At 36.6% G+C, this 18848-nt stretch overlaps 1 protein-coding gene across 4 annotated transcripts in view; it reads right to left on the minus strand.

The window, feature by feature from the left end:
- CD200R1 (CD200 receptor 1) overlaps window positions 1-18848 on the minus strand; it is a 39738-nt gene continuing 20890 nt past the window's right edge. Inside the window, exons 2-8 of one of the 4 annotated variants that reach the window (XM_082394754.1) lie at window positions 14361-14444; window positions 13266-13325; window positions 8170-8487; window positions 7803-8054; window positions 3980-4085; window positions 3213-3258; window positions 1-2223 (exon numbers count right to left, since the gene is read on the minus strand). In XM_082394754.1, coding sequence (XP_082250880.1) covers window positions 2083-2223; window positions 3213-3258; window positions 3980-4085; window positions 7803-8054; window positions 8170-8487; window positions 13266-13325; window positions 14361-14444 — 1007 coding nt within the window. In that variant the 3' untranslated portion in view covers window positions 1-2082. Of the gene's footprint in view, window positions 2224-3212; window positions 3259-3979; window positions 4086-7802; window positions 8055-8169; window positions 12578-13265; window positions 13326-14360; window positions 14445-18848 lie in introns of those variants that run through there. The other 3 variants (XM_082394755.1, XM_082394756.1, XM_082394753.1) reach the window with 3 other exon arrangements.

Raw genomic sequence — 18848 nt, forward strand, 5'->3', positions numbered from 1 at the left:
TTTAAATTCTCTTATTAAAAGTTTAAATTCGCCCTCACACTGGTCAGAATGTCCATCATCAAAAAATCTACAAACAATAAATGCTGGAGAGGATGTGGAGAAAAGGGAACCCTCCTACACTGTTGGTGGGAATGTAAATTGGTACAGCCTCTATGGAGAACAGTATGGAGGTTCCTTAAAAAACTAAAAATGGAATTACCATATGACCCAGCAATCCCACTCCTAGGCATATACCCTGAGAAAACCATAATTCAAAAAGATACATGCACCACAATGTTCATTGCAGCACCATTTACAATAGCCAGGACATGGAAGCAACCTAAATGTCCATCAACAGAGGAATGGATAAAGAAGATGTGGTACATATATACACAAAATATCATGTGTCAGGTGTCATCATTAGTTTTACATCCAAAATAGACTAAAAATCCTTTTAAGGATAAAGCCTAGAGGAACCAAAATGTCTTCAGGGAGACAAACATATTAACAAAACAAAATAGCTGTCTTAAACGTTTCAAATGGCACAATTAAAGAATGAAACGGATTTTGTTTTAATTTCTACCATGTTCAAAATTTTTAATTTTCAGTATCATTTTTTCCTGTTATGGAGTAAATAGACATATTTTTCAAAATTAAAACATATATTTAATAATATTAAAAATGATTAATAAACACATTCCCAATATATTATTCCATAGAAAAATGTAGAAAAGGGTCATGTCATCCCATGGCTATTCCCTTAGCACATATCATATTTTATAAATATCCCAAGTCCTCCATAATGCATATTTAGCTGGTTATAAAAATTTGTTATTTGATAAATGCATCACAATAAAGTGCACACCATAAAAATACACATTTCCAATTTATCACATCTGCAAAACTATTAGGGATTAGATAGCAATACCTCTATAGAGATATAAGTTCAGAAGAAGCTAATGTCCTCACATGTCTGTCCTCCCTCTCTCCCTCCCTCCTTCCCTCTCTCCCTCTCCCTCTCTCTCTCTCTCACACACACACACACACACACACACAAGCATGAAAGAAAAATATAAATTCAGTTTTATTAAATAGTGAAATTCTTATTATAATCTTATATCATATTAGCTAACAGTAGGTTGGCATTTTACGGATATTAAAATAACAGAAAAGGCACATTCAAACAGGGTTGGAAGGGATGTAAATTGACACAGTTTGACGTATTAGTCAATAAAAGAAATGCACAAACCCTTTGACCTGGCAATTTCACTCAAGGAAATTATCTTACAGATATATTCAAACACATACAAAGAGATATAGTCACAAGAAACATTCTATGTAGTATTGTTTATAATAGCAAAACAAACAAAACAATCTAAATGTCACTCAAGGAAATTATCTTACAAATATATTCAAACACAAAGAGATATAGTCACAAGAAACATTCTATGTAGTATTGTTTATAATAGCAAAACAAACAAAACTTAATCTAAATGTCCACCACTAGAGTTGTGGTTAATTAAATTAAATTCCATTACATACAATGGAATTTTTTGTAACCATTAGGAAGAATGAGGTAGTTCTGCTTGTGTTGATATAAAAGATCTTCAGGATATATTATATTATTAGCTTTCTGTAAGTACAGAACAAAACTATGGTATGTTCCCATTTGTGTCTTGACAAGGATATGTGTATGTATATGTAAATGGACATATAAGTGTACACATATACCATGCACATATAGATATGACATATGCACATAGAAATTTTCTAGAAGATTACATAAAAACTGTTGGTTAATTGTTCCTTCTGTGGAGTTACTTGAGGTAACTCAGTTTTCATCATCTACTGTATTGAACAATTTGAATATTTTATCATGAGCATGAGCTTTCTTTGTAATAATATCAGTTCTTCAAAGAGCTACCTAGTAACAGCTAAAATTCTAAAATTTCAAATGTATAAGGATATGAATGCAAATCCTCTAGAATGTCTCTGTCTTCTAAGAATCTTTGAAAAGCTAATTTCAAAATAGTTCTTCCATTCCAGAACTCCAAGAAAATCAAAACAGTATCTGTACTGTATCTTGATTCATTTGTCCTGGTGCTACACTTCAGGAACATATACAGTATGGAGACTCATCCCATCAACTTCACTTTGTAACACCTTAGACATCTTCACCCTGTTTGTAGTATCATAAAGTGGATTGTTCTTCTCTGTGTAGCTGGCATAAGGCTGCATTTCATCCTAAGAAATAACCCAAAGTTAAAATCAATTCAAAAAAGCCAGAAATCAGTAACCACCTATGTTTTTCTAACAAGGGCCCACAGCTTTAGTGTCTACCAATTGTAGTCTCTGGGCTTACATGAACATAAGAGCAAGACTTTTCTAATATTTTATCAAAAAATTATTGTTTATTTAAGTCTCAGTGTGACATGATAACAGTTGTCTGAAAGTAGGAGTGGAGAAGAATGGAGTGATATGAGAAGTATTTCAGAGGAGAGTGTCAAAGACTTAGTAAGCTATTGGCTATAAGAGATTATAGAGCTGGATAGGTTTTAAGCTTGGATAAGAGAGAAATGATGATGTTATTGAAAAAAGGAAGTCAAGAATTAGAGATGGGGCTTCCCTGGTGGCGCAGTGGTTGAGAATCTGCCTGCCAATGCAGGAGACACGGGTTCAAGCCCTGGTCTGGGAAGATCCCACATGCCGCGGAGCGACTGGGCCCGTGAGCCACAACTACTGAGCCTGTGCGTCTGGAGCCTGTGCTCCACAACAAGAGAGGCCGCTATAGTGAGAGGCCGGCGCACCGCGATGAAGAGTGGCCCCCACTTGCCGCAACTAGAGAAAGCCCTCGCACAGAAACGAAGACCCAACACAGCCAAAAATAAATGAATAAATAAATAAATAAAAATTAAAAAAAAAAAAAGAATTAGAGATGGTTTAATGGGAGAGGAAATACCAATTCAACTTCTCCAAAGATTACAGCCCAAATGAGGCAAACATTATGTCTTTTGTAGGATGCAGTTCTTGAAATAAAAATATGGATTTGGAGTGTATATAAATAGTACTTGGTGGATAATTAACAAAATAAGTACACCTGACAGCACTGTAAAGTTAGAATTTTTGCTTTTCAACTAAAATACTAATAATGATGCAAATTACAAATTATGTGACTAGATTTTCAGACTACATAGCTTAAAAGTTTGTAAATATTCTTTTTAATCTTATCTTACCTCCTCAACAACTGAAGTATGTTCTGTTTCTTTCAATTTACGTTTTCTGCAAAAATAAAAATTAGCTGGAGTGAATGTCAAAACATTATTATTCAGATTGAAAATGGAAAAACAAAACAGTATGCTATTGACAATTGTGGTTCATTTTGATAGAAACTTTAATAAATCAGAAATGCACTACCAGAAATGAGTGAAGAATGCTGCTTGTAAGTTAAGTCATCCAAATAAGATAATTCTGGATTTTGGAAAGGGAAGTGAAATTATGCAAAGAAGCTTGATATAATAGAATATATGTGACACCTCATATTTGGTGTATGAAATGAATTATTATAATTCTTTTCTCAAATAGAAAATAGCATGCACTGTCTCTCCCAAGATCCTGCCCTAAGTGGGCTATGCTTGCATGTCTAATTCACTATGCTTGCATGTCTAAGTAACCTAGAAAAATCTCCCTGGTCATTAGCGTAGTCCAAGTCTGTTATCTTCAGGACACACTTATTGATTATGAGAGAACTGAGGTTAACATCTTTTTTTTAAATTTTTATTTTATGTTGGACTATAGTTGGTTTACAATGTTGTGTTAGTTTCAGGTGTACAGCAAAGTGATTCAGTTATACATGTACATATATCGATTCTTTTTTACATTCTTTTCCCATTTAGGTTATTACAGAATATTGAGCAGAGTTCCTTTTTTACCCAGTCAATTCCATTTTTCTGACTCTTTTCTAATCCAATAAAGCTGGAGAAGAGAAAGCATCAGTCAGTACCTGCAGCCGCTGATTTTCAAAAGCCAAATGGATCCAACGATGACCAAGATAATAAAAATAGGGGGGACGATACGTAAAATTCTTAAGGGTGCTGATGTTTTGGCATCTGTAAATGTAGACACAAAAATATATGATTTACTATTATTCAGCAGTAGAAAGAAATGAGCTATCAAGCCATGAAATCATTGAGGAAAATTAAAAGCATATTACTAAGTGAAAGGAACCAATTTGAAAAGGCTAAATACTGTATGATTCCAACCATATGACATTCTGGAAAAGACAAAACTATGGAGTAAAAAGATCAGGGGTTGTTAGAAGCTAAGGTGGAAGGAGAGATAAATAGGTGGAACATAGAGGACTTTTATGGCAGTGAAACTACACTATATGATACTATAACGGTGAATACATGGCATTTATACATTTGCCAAAACTCATAGAATATGCATCTAGAATGAACCCTAATGTAAACTATGGACTTTGAGTGATAATGATGTGTTAAGGTAGGGTCATTCATTATAACAAAGGTACAACCGCGGTGCGGGAGATTTAGATAGACAGGGAGACCATGCATGTGCAGGGTCAAGGGTTATATGGGAACTCTGTACTATCCACTCAATACTGCCGTCATCATAAAACTGCTCTAAAAAATAAACTCTGTTTAAAAATTATATATATAGCATGGTTCAAGAATGTCTCACAGTACATGACATTCATTTCTGTGATTTTATTTGAAAAATTTTGATCCATTTATAGTTCAAATAATTGTTATAATTAAATTGCTTTATCATTTCAGACTCTTAAGTTTTCAACAAGACATCATCTTGTATCAGTATTTTGTTGCTTTAAGGATTCCTGTGGCGAATTCCTGTAAGAGAGATGTGAAATTCAGACCTCTCTGTTATAGTAATAGAGTGTTTCTCATCTCCAATATTCAGAAATAAATAGAGTTGTAAGGAAGGTATTTGGAAAAATAACCCTAATTCTGAAGTCACCTTTCTTCCAGGGCATTGAAACTAAATGAATGCATGGCAGCAACTTTAAACTATTCACTGACTGCTGGCAGCAATACAAAGCTCAATCTGATAGGAGCACAAGTCAACCAAGGAACTGCCAGCTCTGAGAGGTTTTGAGACTGTGCTCCTGGTGTTTCATGAACGCGGCTGGGGCAGCAGAGAGAGGTGAGTGGAGGCCTCATCCAGTCCCTCCACCTTCCTTCAATACTTTGTTTTTAAACATTGGATTTTTATTTGAAAAAGAGTTTGGTTTTGCATTTAAAAAATGACAACATTGTTTTGAAACCCTCTCTTTCAAACTAATGGGCTCTTTTATTGGAAGTGCACTAGCACAGGTGAAGGTCCACCCTGCGAGGAAGACATATCTGCACTGGGTAGGAGTGGACTAGAGAGTCCCTCCAGTTCTGAGATTCTATAAATATGACATCATATTGTAATACTGGGTGGCCGGACTTCATACATAACCAGTGGCAATTACTCTTCTCAGTAAATACTGCTAAACTATTAATATGTATATAAAACTTTAAGAATAGATATTAGAAAATTGTGGTTTAAACCCATGCGTTCTCCTCTTCTCCTTTCTTAACACTTACTAAAATATCAGCAGAGAATTTTTTAAAGTATAGACTTGAAAGGACAAAGAGAACATGGGTGAAGACAAGAGCAGATGAAAGATTTCAACTTGTTTTTAGGGTGAAAAATGAACAGAAGAATGGCCAATAATTCAGAGTGAAATAAGTATAAACCTTAGTGAACTCCAGGAAGACTAGGAAAGACCAAATATAGGGAAGGGGGAATGTAGGGCGTGAACTGTGGAGCTAAAGTTGGAAGCTTCCTTGAAGGTCTGTGTTAAGAACAGATGGGCTGCCAAGTCTCCTCCCACCCCGTGCAACCAGGTCATCACACCTTCCCCGACCAGCAGAAAACAGGAAGTGTGGCCCAAAGAAGATGAACTGGAGAAACTCCAGAGTGTCAAGGATCCAGACATAATGGAGGGTGAAGATGAAGTGTCATTAAAAGAAAGTTGAGTTCTGAACAGTCATACACACACACACACACACACACACACACACACACACACACACACACTCTCTCTCCCCTCTCCTCCCTGCTCCCAGAACACTGATAGTCAGGATTATCCCTCCCAGGCAAGAGACTGGAGAGTTATTTTCTGCAGAGTCTGAATAGCCTCAGAGAAAAGACCTTCAGGTACATAAGGAAATAAGGAATCCCCAATTTTAAAACAATCACCTGTTTTCACCCTATAGAAACCTACTAGCTAACAAACCCACTCACAGATAATATAGCTTCCAATCAGCTCCTTAGTGCTCACTTTGAAGTGAACGGATAGCCAAGGAGTTAAGGAAAGCCTTGTATGTGGAAGAAAGATGAAAACAAACAAATGTCAGGAAGGCAGAAGGAACTCAGATTACACAGACGTGGCATCAACCAGAGGACTGAGGGAAAGAGAACATCCAGGACAATAGCTATGCAGCATGTCTCGTGACCAACCAGGCCAGATTAGAACAAGAGCGTGTAAAAACTCAAGAGAGAATGTCTTCAAGAAAAAAAAAAATGGAACTGAAATTACCTAACAAATCTGACCATGTGGAAAGCAGTATTAAGAGGCGTTTTCTAGGGTTTTGTTTTGTTTTGTTTTTAGTGTTAGTGATAATTAATAATAGGTACATGCATTATTAAGGAAATGAAAAAGGAAAGCAATTAAGGCCAGGAAAAACAAAAAGTTATTCAAAAATGAAAGTATGAGTTTATTTCTTGATTCAGAGCTTAACAAAACATACATGTTCAAAATAATGTAAACACTGGCTATTTAATTTAACCAAAAATTGCTGTTTTACTCCATATGAATGGTGAGGGAAGAGAAGGTAAAGTTAAATCCTCATCTACCATAAGAGGAAGTGGGTACACTAGGTTTAAATTTGCTATATTAAGAAATAGCAGCACGACCATGTTGTTTATAAAAACTGAGTCAATTACTAGAAGAAACACTTGAAGATCTGAAAGTACTTGTCTCTAGAGAGTTGTGTAAGAATGGAGAGGTGGGGTTGGAGAGGCAGAGAGATGGCTAACGTTTTTCATGGTAGCCTGATAGAACGACATAGACTTTAAACTATATGAGTTATGTTGATTAGAATAATATTTTTTATAACAAGAAATAAGAGTAGATGGGAGCAGAGAGTAGAGAAACTAAACTGTAATGAACTGAATCATAGATGCTATTATAAGACATTAAAGAAATTTCACTGGAAGAGCCTGGAGGAGAAAATTCTACCAGACTGAAAATTCATGAAGATAATTTATGAGCAACGTTATTCTTCTAATAAAATAATAATTATTTGTTTAAAATTACCCGTTTTCCTTCTATTAAAACCATAAGTATTTATGTAAAAGTACACTACACAAGCCAATTTAGTAGTACAGAAGAGAACATTAAAAGAATAATAAATTGGGAAGTTCACTAGTGGCCTAGTGGTTAGGATTCGGGCTTTCACTACCATGGCCCGGTTCGAATCCCTGGTCCCGGAACTGAGATCCCGGAAGCTGCGCAGCATGGCCGAAAAAAAAAAAAAGAAGTAGAATAAACTGCATTCGATAATATGGCTTTTTACAATACATTTTTGTATTATTCTTCCAGACAATCTCTTTACTTTAAGGAGGAAAGGGAGATAAAGTGGAGGGTGGAAAGGACATCCTTGAATGAAATTTCTCTGCACACTCCTTTTTCCTTCTTAAGGTAACTCTTCTGAAAGAATGGGAAAATCAAAAACAAAACTAGAAAAATTACTAACCTTGATCCAGCTCTATGGACAGACTCCTGTTGCCAGTCAAGTGGAAGACAGAGCAGGACACATTAGGTACATGGCGGCCCTCCCAGTGGCATGTACTCTGGATGGTCACTGTGCCATTGCCCCAATGACGTTTTTGCTCAGTGACACAATCTCCCTCTGGGGTCCAGGAGATCTGTGCAGCTGGCTTCCCTGCAACTGCCTTGCACACTGCAGTTCCATTCTCAGTTTGAACCAGGGTCACCTCAGGGGGCACTGCAGAAATGTAGGGGAAATGCTTCAGTCTTAACACATGGGACATGGAATTTAGAGATTTGTTTCAGCCCAAAATCTGGTTATCTGAAACACCACAATATATGACATTCCTTACCTAACACTTGGAGGTGATATCCACGATGGAAATTCCCATCAGGTGTTACCATTTGACACCTGTAAAACCCATCATGAGTGATGGCCACTGGATCAATCTGAAGGGCAGGATTCTCGTCAAGTCTGGAGGCCCAGGTTATTCTCTCGTCGGTACAGTTTCCTCCCTTGGTCTCATTTGTATCACCCCTGAAGGCTCTGAAGCAGGGCAACTTGTCTCTGAGGACTATTTCCCATGTTGTTAGCAGCATACTTGTCCACAGCACAGGAGGGCAAGAGAGCACAGCCTTTGTACCCACTAGTACTGATAGTGAAGTGTTAACTGTACACACACACACACACACACAGACACACATGCACAAGCACAGAGAATAATAAGAGAAAAGCTTGATAAAGAATTTCAGTGTTAAAATATATTCACAGCATATTACCTGAAATTGTACTTGAACATTACTTTGCTGTGGTCTTATTCCAGAAATATTAGACTTACGTAAGAAATTAACATTCATGAAATATACATAAAGTATTAAACCCATCCAAAGATTAACCAACTTCCTCCAGTATTATGCATCATTAGGAAAACAACATGAATTATATATGTGACAAAATTGTTTAAAGTGTTATGAAATTAATTCAGGAGATTTGATATCTATAAGACAAACAGATGAGAATGCAGAATCTAAATTAAAAGACAAAGGCAGTTTTCTAAATCTAATCTTTTGGCTTCAGAGACTATTAGATTTATCATACAACTCATGCTCCTCAGGGGGAAAAAAATGGAATAATTAGTGATGTGGTTTTCTCCTCCTAAGTTTTGATGAAAGTGAAAAATCGGTAACATCAGAACTAAACACCTATCCTTAAGGGTGGCAATTCAGACAAACATAAATGTGGAAAGATATGGTACTTTCATTAAAAATAGCTAAGATGGCAATCAGGTTGAACAAGTTGGAAATTATTTTGTTTAATTTTTATTCAGAGAATCACAAAATCAGTTAAATCAACAGATTTTATTTATTTATGTAAAGAATAAAAATTTCCTTTATTCTTCCTAACACCTCAGATGTACTTCCCAAGTCGACAAAACAACACTGAAAAGCACTTGCTCTGTCTTTCAGATGTAAATATGCACACTTAAGTATGTATTACATACAAACATGTATATTTTAATTTATATATATATATATAAATGGAGAGGTATATTGCATATCATACTGTGTATATTGTCCTAAGTCTTTTGCTTTTTTGTTGATATATAATAGACCTATCACCATATCAGTATACCTACATCGACCTCACTCTTTTTTTTATTAATTAATTTTTATTGGCGTATAGTTGCTTTACAATGTTGTGTTAGGAAAACCGGACAGCTACATGTACAAGAATGAAATTAGAACCCTCCCTAACACCATACACAAAAATAAACTCAAAGTGGATTAAAGACCTAAATGTAAGGCCAGACACTATCAAACTCTTAGAGGAAAACATAGGCAGAACAATGTTTGACATAAATCGCAGCAAGATCTTTTTTGATCCACCTTCTAGAGTAGTGGAAATAAAAACAAAAATAAACAAGTGGGACCTAATTAAACTTAAAAGCTTTTGCACAACAAAGGAAACCATAAACAAGACAAATAAACAACCCTCAGAATGGGAGAAAATATTTGCAAATGAAGCAACTGACAAAGGATTAATCTTCAAACATACAAGAAGCTCATGCAGCTCAACATCAAAAAAACAAACAACCCAATCCAAAAATGGGCGGAAGACCTAAATAGACATTTCTCCAAAGAAGATGTACAGATGGCCGACAAACACATGAAAAGATACTCAACATCACTAATTATTAGAGAAATGCAAATCAAAACTATGATGAGGTATCACTTCACACCGGTCAGAATGGTCATCATCAAAAAATCTACAAACAGTAATTTCTGGAGAGGGTGTGGAGAAAAGAGAACCCTCTTACACTGTTGGTGGGAATGAAAATTGATACAGCCACTATGGAAAATAATATGAAGCTTCCTTAAAAAACTAAAAATAGAACTACCATATGACCCAGCAATCCCACTACTGGGCATATACCCTGAGAAAAACCATAATTCAAAAAGACACATGCACCCCAATGTTCATAGCAACACTATTTACAATATCCAGGACATGGAAGCAGCCTAAATGTCCATCAACAGAGGAATGGATAAAGAAGATGTGGTACATATATACAATTGAATATTACTCAGCCATAAAAAGGAACGAAATTGGGTCATTTGTGGAGACACGGGTGGACCTAGAGAGTGTCATACAGAGTGAAGTAAGTCAGAAAGAGAAAAATAAATATCATATATTAATGCATATGTGTGGAATCTAGAAAAATGGTATAGATGACCTTATTTGCAAAGCAGAAATAGAAACACAGAGGTAGAGAACAAATGTTTGGATACCAAGGGGGAAAGGGGTGGGGTGGGAGGAATTGGGAGATTGGGATTGACACATATATACTATTGATACTATGTATAAAATAGACAGCTGATGGGAACATATTGTAAAGCACAGGGAACTCTGCTTAATGCACTGTGGTGTCCTAAATGGGAGGGAAATCCAAAAGGGAGGGGATATATGTATATGTATGGCTGATTCATTTTGATGTACAGTAGAAGCTAACACAACATTGTAAAGCAACTATAATCCAATAAAAATTAACTAATAAAAATAAATAAATAAATAAACAGATTTTAAAATAATCTGTAATTTCTTTAGTTGGACCACCTCACAAAAATGAAAAATGATGATGCCAAGTGGTAAGAGATGCTTAGAAGTATTTTTCTAGAAAAAAAGTACTATAGTATATAAATACAAATCAATGCAAAAACAAGGATTATTTTCCTCTGTAAATTTTCTATAAAAAGGATTTTATTGCAAGCATGTAATAGTATCAAATATGGCCTTTCAATGAGTTCCTCTTCCTTCCTATTCATTCACACATATACTCCCTGACAGTTTGCTGTGAACCTTGCTCACAGATTTTGTTTCCATACGTTCAATATCATTATCAGTATTAAATATAGCATTGACCTATTTTTCCATATTTTAAAGTACAAATTAAGACCGGCAAGCATCTCCTAATGTAGAAGCTCACACTTTCCCATAAGCTGACATGTGTCCCTGACAGAAAGGGGTTTGCTGACAGGTCATTAGGTGTATCTGTCACAAGTCACCTGTAACAAAGGAGAGTGTCATTGATTTCATCAGTTTAACATGAACAGAACCAGCTGTGGTATGGCAAAATTTTTATGTGGATGAAGCTTATTTTTTCTAAACTTTGCATTTAATATTTCTCCTCTCCTCTTTTGGTGTCATGTGCCTCCTCTGTGATGTACTCAAGCCTTTGCATTTCATGGCCAAATAAAGATCATATTACTAGATGAAGGAAGAGGGAGGATTTTAATGCAGATCTAAGAGGGCAGGTAAATCCATGCTCTTTCCATCACTCCAAGTGGCATCCCCTCATAGTGAGAAATTCCAATTTGGCAAAGGCTTGGAGAGAAGCAAGAACATGGCTTGTTAGAGAACTGCTAGAGGTTGGGTGTGGGAAGCATATATGTGCATAAGAGAATCATGATTAAGATAAAACCAGAAAAATAAGAGACTGGCGAGACAGCAAGTTGTGAATGTCCTGTTGTTCTTGGGATTTGGAAGTTTAGCTTATAAGCAGTATAAGGCTTTAATGTTTTGCCTAATATTTAACCTCAATATCTGACTCATTTTTGTAAAAGAAAGTTCTTGCTAATCAAATAAACATGTATTTGAACAGGGGCACAGTATCCAAAGAAGTAACTCTAATGTTGAGGATTCCAAGCATTGCAGATATTCTCTGTTCTTTCACTTTCCTCCATTCTATAAACTTCAGTCAATCACCCTACACCTATAATGATAGTTCTTATGTTATTGTTATTTTTTCACCCTTTCTTCATCCTCTTCTTTCCTTTTTCATACCTGTTGTGATAAGTTACACAATGGCCAGTACCTCTACAACACTCAGTGGGTTTGGCACCTGTCTGACAGATATATTCTCCATATGCTCCTGTGATCAGCTAGGGTGATTTCACTTCTTGCTTCACTGAGAATATAGTAGATTCTCACCTCTGCTCCCAAACCAGCAGTCACATCCCATCTTTTCTGCATCCTTTGTCTACAAATATCTTGCAGTCTCATCCAACCTTATGCACACTGACAAATTCTTGTTGGCTTTGGGGCATTTCCTTTCTTTTCTCACAACCATAACCTAGATTAAGTCCTCATTGCCATGCACCTGGATTGCTGCAAAGGCCTCCTAACTTCTGTCTCTGTCTCAAAACTCTTCTCCTTTCAGTTCATACCTTACACTGCACCAGTACATCATTCTGCCACACAGAGATCTCTCACTGCCTGAAGAATAAGTTTAAATGTCTTCATATTGGCTTTGAAAGCCCTCATTTTCACATTGACTCACTTTGCAATCTTATCACCCACTACATTCCCCCAAACTGCAGAAAAAAACACCAAGCACAATTCCATTTCTATGTCATTTCTCACATCGTTTTCACTCTCTAAGGTGCCCTACACGGTGCTCTTTTTCTATTAAAATACTCTACCTTTAAGACCTGATTCACATGCTACATCATCTGTGAGGCCTTCTCTAAGCCTTGGTGCTTAATCACTCCCTCTGTACACTCCTGGTACACTCGATGTGAGTGCTTACCTCCTCTGCCTGTGTGATACCTGTGCTCCTGTTGGGGTTCCCCCACAAAACTGAGCTCCCTGGGGGCTCTCTGATCGTCTTGCTCATCTTGCTCATCTTTATGTTCCCCACAAAGCCCAGCACAGTGCCTGATAGAGAAAGCTCCACAGTCTTCCAGTGGAATTGAACTGTTTTAGGGGTAGATGGGTGAGGTCATTCAGGTCCCTCATCCCACAGCATTCAGATCACCATATTCTTCAACTGGGCACGAGGCTGGCACTTGGTCCAGACCATCGACTATGTTTCTAAGGAAGCTCAACATTCCATGCTTCAGTACTGGCCTCAAACAAACAAACAAACAAAAACCAAAAACAGCATACTACCTTCTGCAGGAGGTGTTACAGTGCTCTGCTTTCTGTCCATAGATGAAGTAATTGTTGAAGCTAGAAAATATTCAGAGGAAAGTAGGTGAAATCAATCTTAGATATTTAAATGGAGTGAAAACCATTATTTCTCCACAAGAGCTTGTATACAACATAATAGAAAATCAATGAACCATAACTAAAATTACACAAAAATCCTTGAGAAAGAGAAATTAGAAGCTGTTCCATCACTATATGGAAAAAAACATGTGAACATTTGAAAATTACATTTATAAGCTGTTAATCAATGATTCCCCATTTATGTGACACCTCATTTTATATGTAAAACTATTCTGTACAAGGTAACGCAGCCTCCACCCGTTCCCTAGCCATAATGGATTCGTCCATCATGGGCACCTCACATGATCTGGGCTGATGATAGTCCTTCCAGATGCCACACCCTGATTAAAATTGTCTGGTCCAGTGGTAGGCACCTCACCCAGCAGGACAAATCAGAGTACATTCTCAAGAATTTGGAAACCAGAATTGAGAAGAATAGTTCATCACTCTTTCTTCCCCATTTTTCTACTGTGACGGTTAATTTTATGTGACATCTTGGCTAGGACACAGTACCCAGGTACTTGGTCAAACATTATTTGAGATTTTTCTGTGAAGGTATCTTTTATCAGTAGACTTTGAGTAAAGTAAATTACCCTCCAAAATGTAGGTGGGTCTCATCCAATCAGTTGAAGGTTTAATAGAAAAAGACTAACCTTCTGGGAAAGGGAATTCTGCCAGCAGTCTGCCTTCAGACTCAAACTGCAACTCTTCCCTGGGTCTCTAGCCTGCTGGCCTACCCTGCATATTTTGGACTTGCCAAGCCTCTGCAATCGTGTGAGCCGATTCCTTAAAGTAACACAACCTCTCTCTCTCTATCTCTCTCTGAATCTCTCTCTACAGGATGTATGCCCAACACACATGTACATCCTGTTCTGTTTCTCTCAGGAACCCTGACTAATACACCTACCTTGGGGTTAAAAAGTAAAACTATACATAAAAACTATACGAGCATCAAGCATTCTTCTATTAGAATTATCATTAAAAGGTGAGCATTACCCCAACTGTAATTGTCCTTGCCCATCTCCTGCATTAATGAGTTGTTTGATGTAACAAGATCTTCCATTACTGCACTTATGCATTCTGAAAAGACATATGGAGTAAAGAGAGGAATATGCATTAGTATTTCTGACTCCTACCTAGAATCACATTTTTTCACATCCTTTGGGCTATTTTAGGGTTGCAGTTGCCAATAAATACGTAAATTATGACAGGCAAGCAAAAGTCTCAGAAAAATTTGTCTCAGTATGACCTTTTGGCTTGATCTTCCTACCTGTTTGGCATACCCCTACTTTCAGTCCAGAGTGCCCCTTACCACCCTCCTGTCTTTATATTCAAGTCAAAGTATTTCTTCTCCCAGGCTTATATGCATTTAATCTATCTCCAATTGTGAAAAAGTGTTGTACTATCTGGTACAGATTTTTCAGGCACCAGTGATGAGGTAGAAGAAGTTTAGAAGTGATGTGTTGGTTGGATGCTGGTATAGAGCAAAAAAAGGAGCTTCCTAAACATTGTTGAGATCACATCACATAGACAACTGTCTATTAAGTTCAAATTTTATCAGGCGAGCTCTCAGTGAGAATAAGCATTTTTAGGGTATCAACTCCTGGCAAATACTCACTAGGCATAGAGACATCATAATAAACAATACCTTCTTCCCTCCATGAGCCTAAGGTCCAGGCGAGAAATTAGCTATGTAAACAATAATAATATAAAGTTGTTGGTATGATGATAGCAGTATACATAATGTCCAGAAGATAAAAAGAAGAGATGTTTCATTCTAAGAGTGCAGTAGTAAGAGATTAGGAAAGACTCTACAATAGATGATATTTGAGCTGGATCTTAGAAGATCAGTTTTCCAGGAAGGTAGAAGGAAAAAGAAAATTGCACAAAGAATGACATTTAGAAGAAGGCATGAAGCCATGGGATCTTCAAGGAACTACACATTATGTATTGTATTGCCATTATGTGAGAAAAACTGGATGTGTGATTAGAATTGAGGTTGGATCTTGGCGGGCTCTAACTCTGGAAGACACAACGCTCCTAAAAGTTTTCACGAGGAAATGATACACTTCTAATGCATCTACAATGGACGTATCTGTCCAGCAAAGAGAAACATTTTACAGTAAAATTCAGTGCACAGTGTTTTTCTGGAGAAATTTGAATACACTGCTTCTCTTAGCTACCATTTTCTTTTACAAAACATTGATAAATAATAATTTTTGAACACTCACGTTAGAAACAGATTTTTGGTAATTTGCACATGTTATTCATTTTAGTCTCTCCCATTGACAGGTATTATCATCCTCATTTTAGAGATGAAGAAATATATATACACAGTGATGAAGCAATTTGGCCAAGGCCGCCCAACTTGTAAGCTGCTCCAATTGCCCAATTATTTTCGTGCGAGTAGTTCTTCCTGCAGTGAGTAGGAACCAAGGGTTGGATCCTAAGAAGTATACCAGGATAAATACACTACCCAAATTAACCCAAATTGAGAGAGTTGGAGAAGAAAGTCCAAGCCATGTTTCTGAAGAAATACTGATAGACAACGGTCTGAAAGAGCACATCAAAAGGCAAGTCCATAAAATCAGGATTATAATGGCACATGGATACAAGCATTATGAATGCTGGATCTGAATGGGAATAGTTAAGCTAAGGAGGAAGATTTGAGACAATTGCCAAAATTCATGGGCCAAACCCACCACTCCCTCACAAGATTGTAAGCTCCAGGAGGGCAGGGATTTTCATCTATGTTGTTCATTCTTCATCCTCAGTGCTTAAAAGAGTGATTTGCACAGCTCCCTGGCATGTGGCTGGCTCAAGGTGGGTTAAAAATAAAGGTCAACACAACCCTATAGCAAGCTGGGCTAAAGATACGGAAAGTTAGTTTACAGAAAAAGAAGTATACATGTCTCTTAGTCATTTAGAAAGAAGCACAGCATCATTTATGTAAAAGAAACGCAAATTAAAACTATGCAGAAATGCCATTTCTCACCAATAAGATAGTCAAAACCCAAAAGTTTGACAACATACTCTGTTTTGCACAACTGTAGAGAGATAGGCATGCCAATATACTGCTGGTGGGAATGTAAAATGTTACCGATTCGATAATGGAAAATATGACAGTAAATAGCAAAGTTACATATGCATTTTCCTTTTGACGCAGCCATATCACTTCTCAGAATCTATCCCAAAGATATGCAGGCAACAGTATGAAAATATATATATACAGAAGACTCGTCATTACAACATTGTAATAGCAAGGCTTTTAGAAATAACCCAAATAGCCACCCATAGGGAACTAGTTGTCTAAATTATGGGACATCCACAAAATGAAGTATAATGAAACTACTAAAAAGAATGAGAGATATCTTTATATTACTATTATGGAGTGATCTCCAGGGCATATTGCTAAGTGAAAGAAGAGGGACAGATAAAAGTGTATACAGTATCACATTTTGTGATATGCAGCTAAAGCAATGCTTACAGAAAAATTAATAGCTTTAAATACTAATTACAAAACAAGAAATATCTAAAATCCACTTGAAGAAGCTAAAAACGAAAGAGAAAGAAGAAAATAATAAAAGGAAGAGCAGAAATCAACAAAACAGAAAACAAGCAAGACAAAAATTAGCAAAATCAAAAGCTGGTTCTTTGGGAGTTTCCTGGTGGTCCATTGGTTAGGACTCGGTGCTTTCACTACCAGGGGCCGGATTCAATCCCTGGTCGGGGAACTAAGATCCTGCAAGCCGTGGCGTGACAAAAAAAAAAAAAAAAAAAAAAGCTGGTTCTTTGAAAAGTTCTTCAATATTTATAAACCAATAGCCATATTTATCAAGAAAAAAACAGAACACAAATATCAGGAATGAAAGAAGGGACGTTAACATAGATACTACATTCATGAAAAGAATAACAAGCAAATATTAACTACTTTATGCTAATCAAATTCAGTAACAGATGAAATGGACAAATTCATTGAAAGACACAGCTTTCAAACCTCATTTGGGATTAAATTGATAATCTGAAAAGCCTTATACTTATTAAAGAAATTAAATTTGTTGATAAAAATCTTCCCGTCAGATTGGTTACACTGACAAATTTAAGCAAACATTTAATAAAGAAGAAATATCAGTTCTACACACAAACCCCCTTCAGAAAATACACAAGGAGGGAACACTTCCCTACTCATTTTATGAGTGTAGAATAAACTGTTCACCAAAACCAGGCAAACACATTACAAATAAGAAGGAGAGAGCAGTAACCCTTATAAACTTTAAGACACAAAAGTTTTTCACAAAGTATTAACAAATCAAATCTAGCACTTGTAATACAACATGATCATATAAGGTTTCTCTCAAGAATGCATGTGGATTGAATACTCAAAAATCAATGAAATTGACCACATTAACAAAATAAGGGAGAAAAAACATATGATCATTTCAGCAGATGTAGAAAAAGCGTTTGACAGAACTCACCATGCATTCATGATTTTTAAAACTCTAGGAATAGAAATAAACTTCCTCAAACAGTTAAAGAGCATCTATGAAAATCCTATAGCTAACATCATACTAATAACGAAATATTTCCCCTCTAAAATCAAGAACAAAGCAAGAATTTCTGCTCTTACTTCTTTTCAATTTTGTACTACAGGTTCTAGCGATTGCAATAAAGCAAGAGGAAAAAAAGGCATATAGATCAGAAACAGAAACATAAAACTGTCTTTATTTGCAGATGACATGATTGTTAGAAATCTATAAAACAGCTCCTAGAATTAATTGAAATTAGCAAGGTCATAGTATTAAAATAATATTTTAAAAAATTATATTTTTATATATTAGCAACACATAATTAGAAAATAAAATTTTTACATCAATTCTATTTATAGTAATGTAAAAGAAAAAACTTAGGAATAAATTTAACAAAAGATGCACAAGGCTTATACACTGAAAACTACAAAATATATTACTGAGATAAATTAAAGAATACCTATATAGATGGAGATAAATACTTGTTCTTGGATGGAAAGACTCAAGAGGTCAACTCTCCTCAAATTGGTCTACAGATTCAACACAGTCTTAATTAAAATCTAGTAGCCCCGGGCTTCCCTGGTGGCACAGTGGGTGAGAATCCACCTGCCAATGCAGGGGTCACAGGTTCGAGCCCTGGGCCGGGAAGATCCCACATGCCACGGAGCAAATAAGCCCGTGCACCGCAACTACTGAGCCTGCGCTCTAGAGCCTACGAGCCACAACGACTGAGCCCACATGCCACAACTACTGAAGCCCGCGTGCCTAGAGCCCATGCTCCGCAACAAGTGAAGCCACCGCAATGAAGCCCGCGCACCGCAACGAAGAGCAGCCCCCACTCGCCACAGCTAGAGAAAGCCTGCACGCAGCAACGAAGACCCAACACAGCCAAAAATAAATAAATAAATTAAAAAAAAAAATCTAGTAGCCTTTTCTGTGAAAATTAAGAAGCTGAAAT

Source organism: Balaenoptera borealis (genome assembly GCF_965194805.1).
Source record: "Balaenoptera borealis genome assembly, chromosome: 5".
Lineage (NCBI taxonomy): Eukaryota > Metazoa > Chordata > Mammalia > Artiodactyla > Balaenopteridae > Balaenoptera > Balaenoptera borealis.